This window comes from Lactuca sativa, chromosome 1 (genome assembly GCF_002870075.4).
Source record: "Lactuca sativa cultivar Salinas chromosome 1, Lsat_Salinas_v11, whole genome shotgun sequence".
In the NCBI taxonomy this organism is placed as follows: Eukaryota; Viridiplantae; Streptophyta; class Magnoliopsida; order Asterales; family Asteraceae; genus Lactuca; species Lactuca sativa.
This window is the reverse complement of record NC_056623.2, coordinates 82,425,918-82,444,365: the sequence shown is the minus strand read 5'-3', so window position 1 is coordinate 82,444,365 and position 18,448 is coordinate 82,425,918. Positions and strand designations below refer to the sequence as shown.

General features: G+C 36.8%; 1 protein-coding gene across 1 annotated transcript; it reads right to left on the bottom strand.

Moving 5' to 3' along the window:
- Nucleotides 1-4,256: 4,256 nt before the first annotated feature.
- On the bottom strand, nucleotides 4,257-5,189 carry LOC111881114 (fasciclin-like arabinogalactan protein 12). The gene has a single exon (XM_023877513.3). It carries the CDS (start codon nucleotides 5,138-5,140, stop codon nucleotides 4,394-4,396), a length of 747 nt encoding a protein of 248 aa, XP_023733281.1. The 5' UTR covers nucleotides 5,141-5,189; the 3' UTR covers nucleotides 4,257-4,393.
- Between the last annotated feature and the right edge of the window lie 13,259 nt (nucleotides 5,190-18,448).

The following is an 18,448-nucleotide window of genomic DNA, read 5'->3' as shown; positions in this document are numbered from 1 at the left end:
CGAATTTTATCGAAAACCGGAAGTTATTTGGAGCAGCGTTTCGAAACCGAAAGGCTCTTTTTCTCGGGACTCCGGGAGCCTCGGGGATTCCCTTGGGAGCTAAGGGGTTTAACTAGGGCTTAGGGGGTTTAGATGAGCTAGAGAGAGAAAGTTTAGAGAGAGAGATATGAGAAATGTGTGAGAAGTTCGGAGCACTTCGCACCTCTATTTATAGTTCCAGACTTCGGTCATTACGATGGGCGTAGGGAGGCTACGCGGGGCGTAGTCCTCGGATAAGAATGCCAGCTTCGCACCAGCTGGCTCGCACCCATTCTCGGACCCGGACAACATCAATTACGTTGGGCGTACCCAGCTTCGGATGCGGGGCGTAGCGAGGGGCAACGTGTTTCTTCAGCGATGGACGGTTCAGAACGCGCCACGTCATCGATCCTTCATCAGGTCTCGCAAATTTCATGTTTCAACTTTAAAAATTCGTAACTTTCACATACGAGCTCCGTTTTCGACGTTCTTTATATCCACGCGAAGGTGGGAACGTACTCTACAACTTTTTTTTAGACACGTTGGCTAATTTTGACTCGATTTTAAATTTTATATTATTAACTGGCCGGGACAGGATTGGTCTGTTAAATCCTCATAACTTCTTCATCCGATGTCCGTTTTTGCCCATCTTTTTCTCGTTACGCTACTCTTAACGATATCTTCGATTCTCGTTCAGGTCGTGTCGGCTAAAAACCACTCGATCTAATATTCGAATTTCGGGTTGTATACTGCTAGTCCGAAACTTCGAAAAATCATAACTTCTTCATACGAAGTCAGATTTGGGCGTTCTTTTTATCGATGTTCTTAGTTTAACATATTCTATGACTTTCATTTAGATCCATAAGGCTAAATCTCGCTCTATCGTAAATTCACTATTTACGCTTCCGGGTGTCGTGTCGGTTCCGTCGCGAAACTTCGACGAGTCGTAACTTCTTTGTTATAACTCGGATTTCGGCGTTCTTTATATGTACGGAAACCTTGTGACATATTCTACAACTTGGTTAAGATTATTTATTCTAAATAATATTTTGTCGAAAAGTCGTTTTCGACCCCTATTGCCTCTAAATTGACTAGCCCGGATCTACGGGCGCTACAGTCCATGTAGGACTGATTCTAACCATGTTGACTGATGTTGACCAAGTTCTATGGTATATTTATTTTTCTTTTTTAGTTTAGCTCATCTTGAACTCATGTTAGTCTTTTTCTAACTTGAGTACAAGTTAGGGTTAAGCTTGGGGTGATTTGATAGTTTATTTTATTTTCTTCTTTTTTATAGTTTATTTTTAGCCCTTTTTATTAGTATTGCATTGTATATTCTTTATTTTCTTTATCATGGATCATGCATGGTACTTCCTATTTTGCATGAGGTATTTTATAGGGTTTTGGAGTCTCAACGTGGTTGCGTTTAGCTTGGAGATGGGCTTGGTGTGCTTTCGAGGCATTATTGGGCTTTCTAGATCCATCAAAAATGAATTCGGCTAAAATTGTTGAAGACTTTAATGAAGTGGGCTTATGAAGATGGGTCATGGACTAAAGAAGATGGACTTGGACTATCTATTTCAAGCTTGAAGACGATTGGCCAAATTTAAATCATGTGAGGTGTGGAGGGGACCAAGGGAATCTTGAGTGGTGGGGTGGTGTAGTGGAGAAAAAGATCCAGTAGCATTCCAGCATCGTTTGCGAGGGTGGAGTCTCAGTTGCACAACTTTGCGAGGGTACCCACATAACAACACACTTTGGGGCATTTTGGTCATATTGGTCATCATTTACTTTGGGGGTAGGTTTGGTAGCATTCAATTTTCCACCACTGGAGCACCTTGGAGGCGATTTTTGAGAGCTTTATCTACATTCTTCTCATATTTCTAGTAATTGTTAGTTTCTTGATGCAAAAACACTTTTGTCATTTGTATCTTATTGCCATGAGTGGCTATTCTATGTTATTTGGTTGAATTAGGTTAAAACCCTAGGATATTTGTGGGTTTTGAAGGATTCATGCTTAATTGTCATTTATCTTATGTTTATGATTCTAGTTCATATTTCTTATGCTTGTTTAATACTTTGATCATGAACTTGGTACTTGAATGAGCAGTTGTTGGTTTATTTCTTTGGTTTAGCATTAAATCATTAAATTTACTTAGAACAAAGGCTTTGTGATGGTAGAAATCATCTCTAGCTTATGGATCATGACTCCTTTATTGATGTGTAAGCATTGACATCCTCCAGTAATTGGGGATTCCTTTATTGTTAAGGCTAATCAACTTTCTTGGGTTCAATTGCTTCAATTGAATCTTTTATTTTGATTAAGAAGTTGTGTTATGGGCTTCCCCAACCTCCATACTACCTTTTAGGAATCTTAGCATATCATGCTTCATAATTGCTATAACCAATTTGGGATGAATGATAAGCTTCATATTGAATCCTAATGATATACACATAAATATCCATTATGTTGAATTGTCTTGGTTGACCATTTCTGTCTAATGTTTGAGCATCTCATCATCTTGCTTAATTGCAAGCTTTTTATTTATTCAAGTCTTTTAGTTTCCAAGCATTCGCAAAACCCTATTTTTTAGTTTAATTGTAGTTAGTTAGTTTTATTACACAAGTTCTATTAAATTGCATTGGTGATTGAATACAACCATTTTTCCAAGGATCAATACCCATTTTTACCATTATTTATGTAAAACTTACTTAATATACGTAACATTCAAGAACATATCTTCTGAAACAATATATCGCTTTATTACTTTCGAAGGAAAATGTTTCGTAGCGATTCGGTTTCTAATGTACTGTTTATTAACACTCTGGAACGCTTTCGGTTGAAGTTTAAGAGTTGGATGTGAAAAATAGCAATGTGCTTTTCTTGACTTGATTATTATAGCATTTTACTTTCAAAAGTCTACCCCGATATAGCAAAGCCCTACAAATACAAGGTAGTTTTCACTGATAAGAAAAGTAGAATTTAAAAGTACAATGTATTTTAGAAAAAGAATATTAAAATATAATCTTGTAGCAAGATGAAATGAAAATATGTTGTTAGTTATTGCATTTAACCTAAAGTAGGTTAAATGGAAGAAACAGCAACATACTTCTTTTTTCATAATAGAATTTATATTTTGAAATATCTAACCAAATATAGAAATGCCATCCGGATACCAAGAAATTCAACGTATATTAAAGGTAACAAGTTATTTTGATGTCAAGCTTTAAAATTCTAATGTTATTACCCTTAAAATCTTGCAACATTGAATGTTTAAAAATAAATTTGTAAAAGTGATTTCTCTTTTTCCCTCTGCACCACCTTTACTTTTTATTGAGTTTTTTTATCTTCTTTTTTCAAACTTCTTTGGTAATTAAACGGTACATACCCTTTCTTAATGTTGTAAGTTTTTGATTGCTTTTGGTATGTATCAAATTAGGATACACAAATTCTTGGAGAAATAAACGATAAAGAGGTTGCTAAAGGGAATACATAACAAAGTTGCAAAGTTTCCTTTCACAAACAAGTTAATATTGAGGTACGTATACTGAATTTTGAATTTGATATATGCACAAAAATTACATAATTAACGGTTGTTGCTCTAAACGAAAGGGTAATATAGTCATTTATTTACTTTGGTCTAAGATAGAAACATATTGTTTTTCACAAACATACAATCATTTACTTACATTTGATCTAAAATAGAAACTTTTACAACATTGTACGCTCAAAAATCTATCCAATTCTAACACTTAACTTTCAAAAAAAATTAAGACATATATTTTTTTTTTAATTTATTATATTACGGATGTGAACATACATGAACTATGCAATCTCCAAAATGGTTCTGGACGATGGGAAAAACCAAGACGTCTCCATGCACGACTGCGTTGCGTTCCTCCAAGCATGCATCCACAGGAACATCACCAACTTGAACGAACCCCTATTTAACAATCTTTCCATGAAATAAAACGATTTTATATATTTATCTTTACCATGTATGTCCCCCTTAGATTTGAATTCCAAATATATAAAAGAAAACCTAAAAACCCAATTAAAAAAAAAAGTGATTTGTAGTTTACTACACGCTCACTCGCTAGTTGTACGTAAAAAGTGCCTATTCAGATTTATAGTAATATTATTTGTTATTCTATGTTTATAGTTGAAAATAAAGTTGGATTAGATATCGAGTTGGAGATAGTTAAGTTCTTTGTTTTTTATATATTGTTGTTGGAGATTTCTCGCAAATCATTGATGCCATTCATTCCAAAAAGTTGACAAATTGATGCCAAAAAAACATTGCATATCTCTCAAAACCCACGCCCCATCACAACCCTCTTAAGACAAAAAATAAACAGTGGTAGGACCCAATCGTCACGAACACAACATCCCGATGAAAGTAATAGCCCCGGCAAGGCCAACAATGAAGCCATGCAAGTTACGTTTGCCACTAGCCGTGCCGGAGGCGTCAGCAGTGGCACTACCGTCGTCAGAGGAAGAAGTATCGTCAACGGCGTTGGATTTCTTCTTAGTCTTCTCAGTCACCGGGGCCGGTGCTGGAGCTGGCGGACCAAACATGCTCATTGGTAATAACACCTTGTCCACTTGATACACCGCAAGAGAACCATCGGTGTAGATGGTGTTTGCCACCGTGGCATTAACGACACCGGTCGATATATTCACCTGGTTGCCGGAGGTAGTTATATTTAAGGGAAACTCGTAATAAGTACTGTCTCCGGCCTGTGTCCTCAACGGATTACTAATAGTTTGAAACTGTAAAGTGGAGAGGAAAGTCGGAATAACATGAAACTGTACTAACTCGACCTTTTCTTGATCGGAGAGAGAATTCAGGGATCCGGTTTTGAGACCGGAGAAAGCATTGTCGGTGGGTGCAAAAACGGTGATACCCTGGTCGGAGTTGTTGAGTTGGGTGTTGATTTGGTCGCCGACTTGGGTCATGTGGAAGAGGCGGAGGAGGATTGTGTATTGGCTGGCTTTTTCCAAGATTTTTGTAATGTTGGCGGGGCCTGGTGGTGCCGGAGCTGACGCGGTGGTTTGAGAATAGGTGGTGGTGGTGGAATGGAGGATAAGTAACAGTAAGAACAGGAATGATGACGACATTTTTAAATGGAAAACAAAGGGAAGATCGATGTGAGAACCAACGATGGGTGTGGAGGGCTTTATGGAGAAGAAAACGTAAATCACACTATTCAAATTTAAATTTTATTATCACCAAAAGGTATGATATATGTTGATTTCATCATTTTAATTATGATTTTAGTTATCCTATATTGTGATGTATATAGATAATATAATATATGCCCACACTCTTGTGGTTGAACATCTAGGTTGTTGACGTGTTGTGATGAATGTTAATTTCATCATTTTGATTATAGTGTTGATGATAGGGCATCACTCTCACTTCATTGAAATTTGAAGTAATTAACCTTAGCATGAGTTTCAATCAATCCCCGTTATTAAGTTGTGTTTGAGTCATTGAGAAATAGTTTAGATTATTTGTTTTTTGTTGGGTAGAAGAAGTGATTTCATGACAAGTGGTAGCTTCACTAGTCAACGTAATATCCTTGCAATTTCAATGTTTTATATTTAAATTTTTAGCAGGTTGTGTTTTAAAAGGATCTATAATTTCTATATAGCATGCAACTTCACTAGAAGAATGGGATTCAATGTTTTGCTTGTGAAAGCAGGAAAATCACAAGGGATGGTGGTGGGTTTTCTGATAAAGGTGGGTTGTGTTGTTACTTCTGCTTTCCAATTGCATATTTCTATTATGAGGGTACACACAAACTTAGAAACAAAGCCACTGATTTTTTATTTTTCACTATATATAAAATATAAAATAAATTAATATATTTTTAACTATAAAATAATATTAAGAAAACTAAAATATGCAAGAATAATTTATTCTAGACTAAACTGCACAAATGGTCCTTATGATTTGCTCAAAATTGTCACTTTGGTCCAAAAAAAAATTTGTACTAGCACTACAGATCCAAAGTTTTTATTTTGTTGCGAGTTTTGTCCAATTTTCTTTGAACTTTTTCATTACAACGATTTTGCCCTTACTTTTTTCTTTTTTAGTATTTTTATTTATTTAAATATTTTTCTGTTTAAAAGAAAAAAAAACTGTCTTTACTATTTTACTTTAATAATTTTTTATAAAGAAAAAAATAAATAAAATATACAATCTCTCTCTCTCTCTCTCTCTCTCTCTCTCTCTCTCTCTCTCTCTCTCTCTCCACCCACCATCTTCTCCATCCCTCTTCCATCTTTGTGTTTCACTGTTGTTGCCAAGAGATACCTTCAAAGAGCATCTCCATCTCCAATAAAAAATTAGGCAAGTCGTCTGCATCCCTGGTCAGACCTCATCATCGCCATTCTCTCTCTCTCTCATTTCTTGATTACCACCATCCAAAGAAGAAGAAACCAGCGGCTGTCGTCGGCCCGGGCCCCCCTCCGCCTCCCTTCGTTCTGGTAGCACCACCCCAAACACCAACTTCGATTGTTTCTACCCTCCCTTTGAACCTTGACAGCCGAAGACAAGAGAAAGGAGATCGAAATTTGAAGTTAGGGTTTCTTGGCAGCAAGGGTTTTCAGATGCGGCGTTTTGCGACTGGAAATCAAGGGGAGAGACCTGAGGTGAAGGGATGGGTGTTTGGTGGTAGGGATTGCTTTAACATGCGACTTCGACAAGGGTTAGATTGACGGTGGTTCGTCTTCGAGATTGATTTAGATGAAACTATGCAGAAGAATGTGATTTTATCATCATTTTGTCTTCCATGTCTACGTCATAGTTCGGAGAAGACAAACCAACGGAGGTCAATCGAAATCCATCTCCTTACCTCGGCATATATGCTCCGAGATCTGAAGACGAAATGAGATATGTTCGTGTATGTGTGTTTTCTTGTTTGAAGGCAATATATTGATTTCTTTCGCCTAAATCTAGTTCAAATCTTCAATGGTGGTGGTGATATTTTATTTTTATGAAAATCGTAACTATAAAGATATGTTTTGATTTTTTAAGTAGGTGTTCATGGATTTCTTCAATGGTGGTGGTGATATTTTATTTTTATGAAAATCATAACTATAAAGATATGTTTTGATTTTTGAAGTTGGTGTTCATGGATTTCTGATTTCTAATGTGGTGTTCATGGTTTCTAAAGTGGTGTTGATGGATTGTATTTTTTATCATTTTTTTTAAAAGAAACGAAGTGGTAGAGAGAGAGATAGAGTTTTGGCTTTTTAAATTTTTAAAATTTTTTCTTTTATTCAGAAAAATATTTAAATAAATAAAAAAATAAATAAAGCAAAAAGCAAGGGCAAAATCGTCTTTATAAAAAGTCCAAAGCAAATCAGACCAAACTCACAACAAAATGAAAAGTTTGGACGTCTGGTGCTAGTCCAAATTTTTTTGGACCAAATTGACAATTTTCAGCTAACTACAGAGACCAATTGTGCAGTTTTGTCTTTATTCTAACCACCGATTTTCCGTTTAGTGAGCGGTTTGGAATAAAATAAGGGAAAGTTTATATCCATTATTTTCCACCGATGTTTACACTTTACACAACTTGGTTTAGCGAATACATTTTTGTTTTTTTATCAAATTAAGAATCATAACTCCAAGTTAATGGAAAGAAAGTTGAAACTATAAAAATTACCAAACAAGATTCTATTATGTACTTAGATTCCTCCTTTATCTATGTCATATCAAGAACACCTCTTCAATATACTATTTGCATACATCTTTTTAAATGTATGACAAAAAAATCGAGGAAAACTGAAACCTAACATATAACCAATAGTTCGGTTTTAAATTTTCAAAAACCATAATTTTTCAGTGCGATGCGGTTTTATCCTAACTATATGCACCATAATAAAAGAAACTACATGATATATATATATATATATATATATATATATATATATATATATATATATATATATATATATATATATATGTGTGTGTGTGTGTGTGTGTGTGTGTGTGTGTGTCACAACCCCACACAAACTTAGGTATGTAACCTGGCACTGGCAAAATTCGACCCAACTCGCTAATCCAATCCGAACCCAACCCAAAATTATCGGGTTAAGTTGAGATTTTCAATCCATTTAAGTTAAATGGGTCAATCTGTTTAACTCATTTAATTAAATAGGTTGAGTTGGGTAAAAATTATCAATTCGTTTTCAACCCACCAACTCATTTAACTTTAATATATATATATATTTAATTTGATAGTTATTTAATATTATTATGTATTAATCTAAGTATTAATTTATAAATTATAATATTGTATTATTATTTATGTTTAAAAAATACAATCCTAATGTTCATCCTTTTTCTTAGCACGGATAATACTAGTCATTTTCCAAAATCACTTCGAAATTAAACATTTTTAATGTTATTTAAACAATTTATGTGTATTTGTAAATTAGGATTGTATTTTTGTCATACTTTGAAACTTTATTTACGCTTGAAACTAATTTAAGTGGTGAAATGGTCAAGTATCTCAATGATTTTCAGTTCAGGGTTAAGGTGTCGAGTGGCGCTGAAACCGTGTTACATAGCGATAACAAGGTGTTGAGTGAGCGCCACAATGACGGTCTCTCTCCATGCTTACCGTGGACTTCTCCAATGTCTTTAACCTTGTTGACAAATCTGCATTACTTCATGAGGTCAGATTGAGGTGCTCTTCTATATCATTGTGGGTAGAATTCTTATATGGTCAAGCAGCAAGGTTATATCTAGGAGACACGTATATTTGGTCTAATACTTGTCACACCCTGAAACCGACGGCGGAAATGTTCTGGGACGGAGGACGTCATGCGTAGTATCACAACCATTGTACATAGTAAGCATAGTAAACACAACCATTACATTACAATAAGAATATTTACATTTGTTTAAAAGCATTGAAAACATAGTTATTTACATCAGTTATACAAAAGTAAAGACGAGACTTCTATATGCTCCGTCTTCTTCAAAAGTAAGCGAGATACCTGCCTAACGTGGTCCTGAGAATAAAAGCAGTTTTAGAAATATCAGCATAAAGCTGGTGAGTTCATAAGCATGTTTTGTAAGGAAAACTGGTTAATAAATCTTGTGAAAATACTTTCAGTTCCATTGTTAAAGAATGCAGTAAATATCAAAAACCATTGTTACTGAGTTATGAAATATATATGCATGTTTTTCAAGAAAATCCCATATTTTCTAACATGTTTGTCGATTTCCATATGATAAGAAAAACCCTGGTTACCACCAGTAAGTATAGTAGTTTTACTACTTAAAATAAAACCATAAGTTATGTCCCTGGAATACCATTCGGTAAGTAGGTAGGTAGTCTTATTACATAAATAAAACTATAGAAGAAACAAAAGAAATCCATGAACAAAGTTAGTTTATACGTATTGTGAGTCGTATAACCATACTAATTTGACCCGTGACCTCCTTGATGTTCTTCAAGCGTCGTACGATTTCCAAAATTTGTCACCCCAGGCATGCCCGCCTAACTGTAGCTAGCAGTTTAGGTATGGGATTGTCCGTCCCGAATAGATCTATCCACAAATTTCACGCTCCCCCTCCAGGAGACTTTGGTTATACTACCGGAGAGGATTTATTGGTACCGAAGGGCATAAAAAAGATAAGTCTCACAAGCTAGTATTAACTAATTCACGGGATAATTGACTGATATCGAGTTTCAAAATCGTTTGGAACCAAGTAGAGTATAAATAATTAAACACAAGATAATTATTTAGCATGATACTCTAGATTAATAATGGATAAACTAATTCAGACATAGTTTATATAATGTCTTTGCATGAAATTCGAATCCGTAAAACAAGTAATGAACATCCCAAATTATTCCCATAATAATTTGAATGGTTTGATAAGTTCCCACATTGTTTCGAAAACTATGTAATTATATTTAGAAAGCGTCCCTTATGCTCCGCATATTACAAAAGGGATAAAGGTATCTAAAAGTTTGATAGAAAATCTGTTATAATTACATCAGTTTTTAAATTACGAAATCCTTTATGATTTGCTTGTATTCCCCCCTGAAAACATGAAAAACTCGGAAAAATGTAGGGGTATGAACTCACCTGCTGTGAGTGGAATGGATGAACGTGTCGGGTAGGATGCTAGGTGTCAATCGAGGACTTGAACACACGTGAGGATCCTATGTAACATGAAGTGATACATAATTATATCTAATTAGTTATCAAATCACTAATTAAGTAAGTAAATACACTATAATGCATGAAAACACTTTATTCCAAGTGCTAGGGGTGATACGGATTGCATCTAAGGAGTGTATGGCCTCATTATGGAGTTTACTCTTCGAGTGGTGACCTTAAGGGGTGTTTACGGCTTCAAGACCATATCCCCCATGGGTTTACGGCCGTAAACTCATAGGAATGATGTTATTGGGTGCTCAAAGGTCTAAAACTACTCAAGGAACCACGCTAGACTCGAATCAAGGGCTATGGAAGTGATTGGGGCTTGAAATGGACCTTCTTTGGAGTTTACGGTTTCTGAGTCCTTCCTTGGGGATTTTACGGTCGTAAACACATGAGTTTACGGCCGTAAAATCATGTTTGTCCCTTCCTTTTTTGTTTTGGTGCTTCTAGGTCAAACATGCAAGGTTCTAGCCACTTATACAAGCTATAGAAGGTGTTAAGGGCACTTTAACACCCTTAAAAGGTGTTTACGGTTTTGGGGAATCCCCCAACCGTAAACTCAAGTTTACTCCTCTCATTCCATGTTTTGGGGTTCTAAGATCATTCATACAAGTTTCTAGGTCAATAGCCAAACATCGGAAGGGTTTTGGGAGGGTTTTTGGGGCATCAAAACCCCCTTTTAGGGTGTTTACGGTTTTGGGATGTTCCCAAACCGTAAACATATGTTCTTGGGGTTTTTGGATAATTAAACCACGAATTTGCAAGTATACCAAGCTAAACAACAAGCTAGGAGGGTTAACTTACAGTTGTGAAGCTCGAAAGGGGCGTTTTTCGATCAAAATCCGATTTGTAGAGAGAGAGAGAGAGAGAGAGAGAGTAAAGAGAGAAAGTTCCTAGATTGTGAAAAGGGTTCAAATGAAGATCACTCAACCCATATATAGGGTTGAGTTTACGGCCAGGTGGGAATCCACCCAATCCCAACATCAAACGGAGTTTATGGTTGTACCCGATTAAATGGCCGTAACCCGACTTGATCGTGAACTAAAAACTTTCCAAAGGAAATCGAGGGTATTTCGCGTGATTTTCGTTTTTCGAAACGTATGAAATTACGACAATAACCCTAATTGATTTACTTAACTTAAAAATTAACGGAAAACTTTAAAAATAAAAATAAATTTCATTAACGGAAGTGGGTTACAGTGACGGAATAAATTTCGGGTTGTCACACTACTGGAGTTCAACAAGGAGACCCTTTGGGACCACTTCTCTTTACCCTTGTGTTGCACCCACTCTTGCATAATATTAGAGACAATTGCAAGCTTATTCTCCATACATGGTACCTTGATGATGGCACACTTATTGGAGATTCTGAGGAGGTGGCCAAAGCGTTAGACATCATTAAGGTTATTGGCCCAAAATTGGGCCTTCAGTTGAATATCAAGAAAACATAGCTCTTTTGGCCCTCGTGTAATGGTAGGAAGCTGCATAAGGGGCTATTCCCGGTTGGTATCAGAAGGCCGCCATTAGGGGTGAAACTTCTCGGGATGTTGTTAGTAGAGATGTTAGTTAATTTCATTAGCAACTTAGTCATAAAGTAAGCTGAAAACGTTGTGAATTTGATGCGCCTTTTTCCACATGAGCTCCTTCTACTTCGGTCTTGTATGGATATTATTAAACTTTTCTTTGGGTTGAGGACATGCCAACCCGTTCACATGGAGGAGGCGATGTTGTTCTTCGATAATAGGTTGCGCTAGGCAATTGAGGACATTGTGCTTTGTGGTGGCCCTTTCTTTGGCGACTTGCTTCCCTACCCATTCGGTTTGGTGGTTTGGTTTTATACTCAGCAGTAGAGGCTATCTCATATGTTTTTGTTGCCTCAAGGGCCCAATTTTGGGTATTGCAAGACCACATCTTACGGGATAGGGGCATTTATGGTATGGATTCTGATTATGCTTGTGCCTTAGCTTCTCTTCGTAACAAGCTTCTGAACATTGACCTTAGCGGTTTTTCTACTAGGGACACCCTACCCCATAAATCCTATAATACATTGGTGAGTGCCCTTTTTAGTAAAATTGTCCATAATATGGAAGTGCATTTCCACATGACGGCTCAACAAAAAGCAGTTTTCCAATGTTTGCATGCACCACATGCTCAAGATTTTCTTCTAACAATCCTTGTAGATGGGTTGGGCCAACATATGTCTCCTGTGGAGTATCGTACCATCCTTAAATACCGACTCATAATTCCAATATTCCCAGCCGACGAGATAAGTTCGGTGTGCCGCAAGACATGTTTGGACTCTTTTGGTGTAACGACCCAAAATCAAGGGTTAAAAATTCATCTTTTATGTAACTAAAACATTGATACCATTATTTCAAACATTTCAAATCATCATTAAGTAAAACATTTATCATAGTTCATCCCAAAATCATTCATTGCGGAAATCATAGGTATGTGCATTGTGATCAATCCGAGCTCTTCGTTTCCAAATCGTTAATACCTGAAACCAAAACTGTAAACCGTAAGCACAAAGCTTAGTGAGTCCCCCAGAGCATACCCCACACACAATCCACATAACACAGATCACATATCATATTATCTATACAAGCTATCTCTACCACATATCGCATATCAATTAGCTATAAAGTTATCTCTACCACATAGTACATATCAATTAGCTATAAAAGCTACCTCTACCACATATTACATATCAATCAGCTATAAATATATCTCTACCATTATCCACAAAGGCTATCTCTACCCTTATCCCCAAAGGCTATCTCTACTATTAGCCCCAAAGGTTATCTCTACCGTTAGCCACAAAGGTTATCTCTACCATTAGCTATAAAAGCTATCTCTACCACGTATCACTGCATAAATATGCCACACACCCTCTACACAACAAGTATACCAACTATCATAAAATGGTCCAGCCTTGGTGCCTTAGACCCATTGGTATGGTGAAAAGACTCACCTCGCACTGCAGAATCTTCCCGCATGAATTCCTTAGTTGCTGCCCCGCTAGTTTCCAGAGCAGTCACTTCATCAAACAATATACCCAGTTAGCAATTGGGTCCCATACCATAATCCTTAATCCATGCATGGGGTAAAATGACCATTCTACCCCTGGCCCAATATGATTCAAAACTAAGGCCCAAACCCAAAACAAAGCCCAACACTCTAATGTCCATAAGTCCTTTAATGGCCCAATTCTAAATTGGGCTCAAAACCATAATGGGCCTCCACAAATAAATATCAATCCCAAAACTTGATGGCCCAACAAGGACCCAAAACACAAAGTCCATTGCTTGGCCCAACCCGAGGCCCAAAACACACCAAACCCATAATTGACGAGTACACGGGGTGTACTCTTCTGTACGCTAAGTGAACTGGCTGAATGAAGTGTACGTTACGCGTACTTGCATGTACGCCCAGCGTACCTGATATGTGCATATGTAGTATGTATTTAGTATAGTTTTTTATTCATATATTAGCTAAATTATCGCATATTATGGACAAAAGGTACTTAAAAGTGTTAAATTATGTTTTTCAGTCCAAAGATGAAGCTCGGAAGCAAAAGGAAGCAAGAGAAGCGGTTAGAAGATTGAGAGTGGAATGAAGAAGGAAAACACTGAAAAAGAAGCTTCGACTCGTCGAGTCATATATCTACTCGACGAGTCCGGTCGAGGAATCAGAAGGATAATGACTCGGGATCCCAGATAGTTATCGCAATACGTAGAATGTGAGAGGGACTCGACGAGTCACCACTTGACTCGACGAGTCGGACCGCTTATTTAAAGATAATTCCACAGATCGAGAGGCAGAAGTTCTGGGACGATTCAGAAGTGCTTAGCTGCGAATAAGAAGCCAGAAGAACCCTAGAAGTCGACTAAGGAAGCTAGAATCCAATTCCGGGAGTAATTAAGGCATAATTCCACCATTCTACTTATTTCTTTTGTTTTTTCAACATGATTAAGCAACTTGAACTTATTTGTTTGCTGTTATTTACCCTAATTATGAGCTAAATTCTTTAAACTTCTATTTGGGGATACGAAATTGGTAATATGGTTTGATTCTTGGTAGGATTAATTCTATGTTGGTTAATTTAGTTATTTTAGCTTGCTAAAGAACCTTGTGTATGAATGATAATTGATTTTCTGTTAATAGGGAGATAATTACTTAGCATGAACATCTATTAGTTATCAATCTCATATGCTTAGTGAACACTTTTTGTCATATGTCTAGTGTAATGAACATGAAACTAGGATTAATAAGAAAATCAAGTAAATTTATGTGCAAGCTTGTGAGATGACCATTAAACAAGAAGTTAATTAAAAGATAAATTAATTAGCTATTGCAAGTCTAACTTAACTCGAATATTATATCTAGTAAATTTAATTGAAATAGACAACTGGCCATTGTTTAAATTGATTTATTTGCTAAGGATTAATGAAGTGAATACGGAATTAATCAATTGAATCGGTAACTAGCAAAAGAATTAATCCATTGCACTTTTACCTTGAAATCAACCATAGGATCAATTAAGTTGAACTAAATAAAAGTACTTCTCCGTTATTGAATCTAGTCAAGTCTTTGTTTTCTAGTTTAACAAGTAATCATTGGTAAGTTTCTAGTCTTGTAAAACTAAAGAAAACCCCTACTTATTAGTTAAATTAGATAAATTAGTTTTTAGTATTTAATTTGCCGTTCCCTGTGTTCGATACCCTACTTGCTTGAACTATACCACAATTGATAGGTTCACTGCCTTTTGTGTGTTATTTGATAATTAAAAGTAGGTTTAAAACTAGTGGGTTTTACACACATCAGTACCCCTCTGTTAAGCCACTTTTCCATTAAGTGCTTAATACTCTACTCCATAAGCTAAAATTACAGATCCAAGTCCTCTTCAACTTCTTAAACCATAAAGTTGCTTGTTTGATGGCTTTGCATGACCCACATAAGCTCAAACTCCAAAAATGATAATCTACTTCCATGGAAATGGTCTTAACTCATGCATGAACCCATTAAAACCTCCAAGATGACAACTTTCTGCCTTAGAGACTCGCTTAACACAGAGAGTGGCAACTCTAAGCCTAAGGAACGGATTTCAACCATAAAGTTCCATCCTTGGGACCAAAATGAATTAAAACTCACAATGGTAGATTTAAGAGATGAATGATCAAGATCAAAGCTTTATGCCTTCATCAAGCTGATAATGAGTCCTAAATACCAGATCCACAAGCTCCTCCTTGATTCCCATCTTTGCAACAAGTTCCATCTTCTTGAAATGCAACAAAAACCACCCAAAATGCACCCACAAAGCTCACAACACTCTTGGATGAAGCTACCACTCGAATTTAGGGTTTAAGGCTCTGAGAATGAAAGGGAGGCGCACCTCTCGAACTTAAGGTGCTTTAAATAGTGAGTCAACCCTAAAAATTAGGGTTAAGGGACTCTGAGCGTACGTTAGGCGTACCTCTCCAACACTTGCGACCACTTATCCCCCTACGTTGGGCATACCCCAGCTTATATTGGGCGTACTCTTGAGTTGGCCACCTTGCATGCATGGGATCTCCTTGCCACTTTTCTCTACTAAGGACCAATAATGCCAATATCTTTAAAGTACTAGAACTTCTTCATTCTAAGTCTATTTCCTACGAACTTCATATCCACGAAAAGGTGATGAGAAACCCTAATCTCCCAGCTCCACACTCGAGCCGTACAACCTTCCGAATAAGACCCAAGACCCATAAAAGACCGAATCGTCAGATTACGCTTATACCCTTGGTCTCTAAAGACACAATCGAACACTTTCAAAACCGGGTGTTACAACTTTCCCCCACTTAAATTAGATTTCGTCCTCGAAATCATTCCTTACCAATCCTCACACCACATAACTAGGGCATCATGGCTACAGCCCCGAGCATACCATAACCTTTCCAAGGCAACCGAAACCAACCCTCATAGGGTTCTAGAACCTTAAGATGAACGAATTCCTTGCAACCTGGTCATATCTGCTTCATCCGAAATCTGAAGTTTGAGGCGGTCTGTCTCCCTGACAGACTGCCCACATCGAATCATCATCAAACTGATTTCACAAGAAACCAACCTAGATAGAATACTTCCCACTCGTAATACCTTAAGGCTTCCTAAAGAACAAAATCACCGATCTACTGCGACTACCGAATAACAAGCAATTCCACACACAAACCCCAAATCACTGAAGTCGCTCCTACTCCTCTTGCTGCCACATGGTTGCTTTCCTGGAGAACACCCGAGGACCTCCCTGGTCCCAACCTGTCTGCCAACTGTCCAGAACACCGCACACCTGTTGGATTAGATGTCTAAGCCCATAACTATTATTGGTATGTACTCTACCCGAGAGTAGCATAGTCCATTTGGGTTACACTTCACCGGAACAATTTGTATGGATAGTTTTTTGAGAATAGTATGTCTATGGTTTATTAATATATTCTAAGTTATAATATATTAATATGAAATCATATTATTTAATTAGTATTGATCAAGAATTAATTTAGTGATCAAAAAAGGAACTAATTATATATGGACTCTTATATATATATATATATATATATATATATATATATATATATATATATAAGAATCCATATTTAATTAGTTCCTTTTTTATCACTAAATTAATTCTAAATGAGGACATAAGTTCTCTTAAATAGGCCTCAACCCTGAATATTTAGGGTTTCACCTTACAGCGCCTACTCGGCGAGTTAGCTCTCTAACTCGTCGAGTCACTTAAGTGCACTCGGCGAGTTGAGTCAACATGGGCAGTTGGCTCGAGTGTTGACTTTTGTTGACTTTAGGGTTTGGTCAAGGCATGGAGTATGGGGACCGTGGAGGGGTAAAATGGTCTTTTACCCATTCCATGAGTTTGAGAGAGAGAGATTAACCTAGTTTATTTCAATTTATAATTTAAGTGTTGATTAGAGATTATTATCTTATGTGTTAGGCGGAGACTAGTTCGAGATTCGTGTACGAGATTATCACTTACTTGATTACGAGGTGAGTCTTCTCACTATACTTACCATAAGTGGTATCTTTGTGTGACCAAGGGCTCTTATGTGCTTACTTGTGTATTGTGATATTCTACATTATGTCTTTGTGATTTATGTTGAGTATCATTATTATGAGCTTATTGAGTTAGGACCGGAGGGTCCACCTAAGTTGTGGGACCGAAGGGTGTCCACTGAGACACATTGAACGGAGGGTCATTTTGAGTTAGCCTCGAGTGGCTAATGTGATGTGCGTGGTATTTTGGGGAACTCGCTAAGCTTCATGCTTACCGTGTTATGTGTTATGTGTTTCAGGTACCTCTCAGGATCACGGGAAGGCACTAACTTGATTGTACGTGTGACATCCCCAAAATCACGGCCAGAAAAGACCGGTTTCATTTATGCTTTTAAAATAATTTCAAAGTAAATCAATTGATTTAAAAGAGTTGCGGAATTTGTTCCCAAAACAAAATATGATAAAATAAAGTTTATCAAAGCATTTCATCAAGAGATACATTTTCATTATATAACAATATTCGGGATGTCATGTTCCGATACAGATCAAAAAGCATAAACGACATATTACAAGCCATACAACAGTTATATACATATACAGGCTCATAAACAAAACAACTTGATGATTCATCCATCTTATGCCCTTGTGCCACTTCCTGTAATACAAATAAAACTAAGTGGGTCAGGCTTGGGAGCCTGGTGAGCATATAGGGTTTTCAACCCACAACAAATAATTATATTTAATTTCACCAACCAACAATAACCCGATTACCCATTCTCGTTATCCTCACTTTATGTCCCTAAAACAACATCTATCTCAAGAGACCTAATCTAGGATTTTCATCAGGACGGACATTACTGCTAAGGGGTTTCCTCAACAATAGATATCCTAAAGGCAACCATGAAGGGGATAGAGTACACCGGTGAACACATCGTTCACAACACCTACAGGTTATGAACCTGCTAACGTTCCACATGACTGTCTAGAAAGAGTTTGTGGTCGTTATCCATACTCCGCTGAATAACTAGATCAACAACAACAACATCGAGGCCTCTCATCTGTTTATCACACATCAACTATCTACCTATGTTCTACCCAACATATTAGTAGATAAAAATATATATTTTTATACATACTTTAAAACCTGTATAGCATTCTCATTCAATACATATTCCAAACAATAGATGA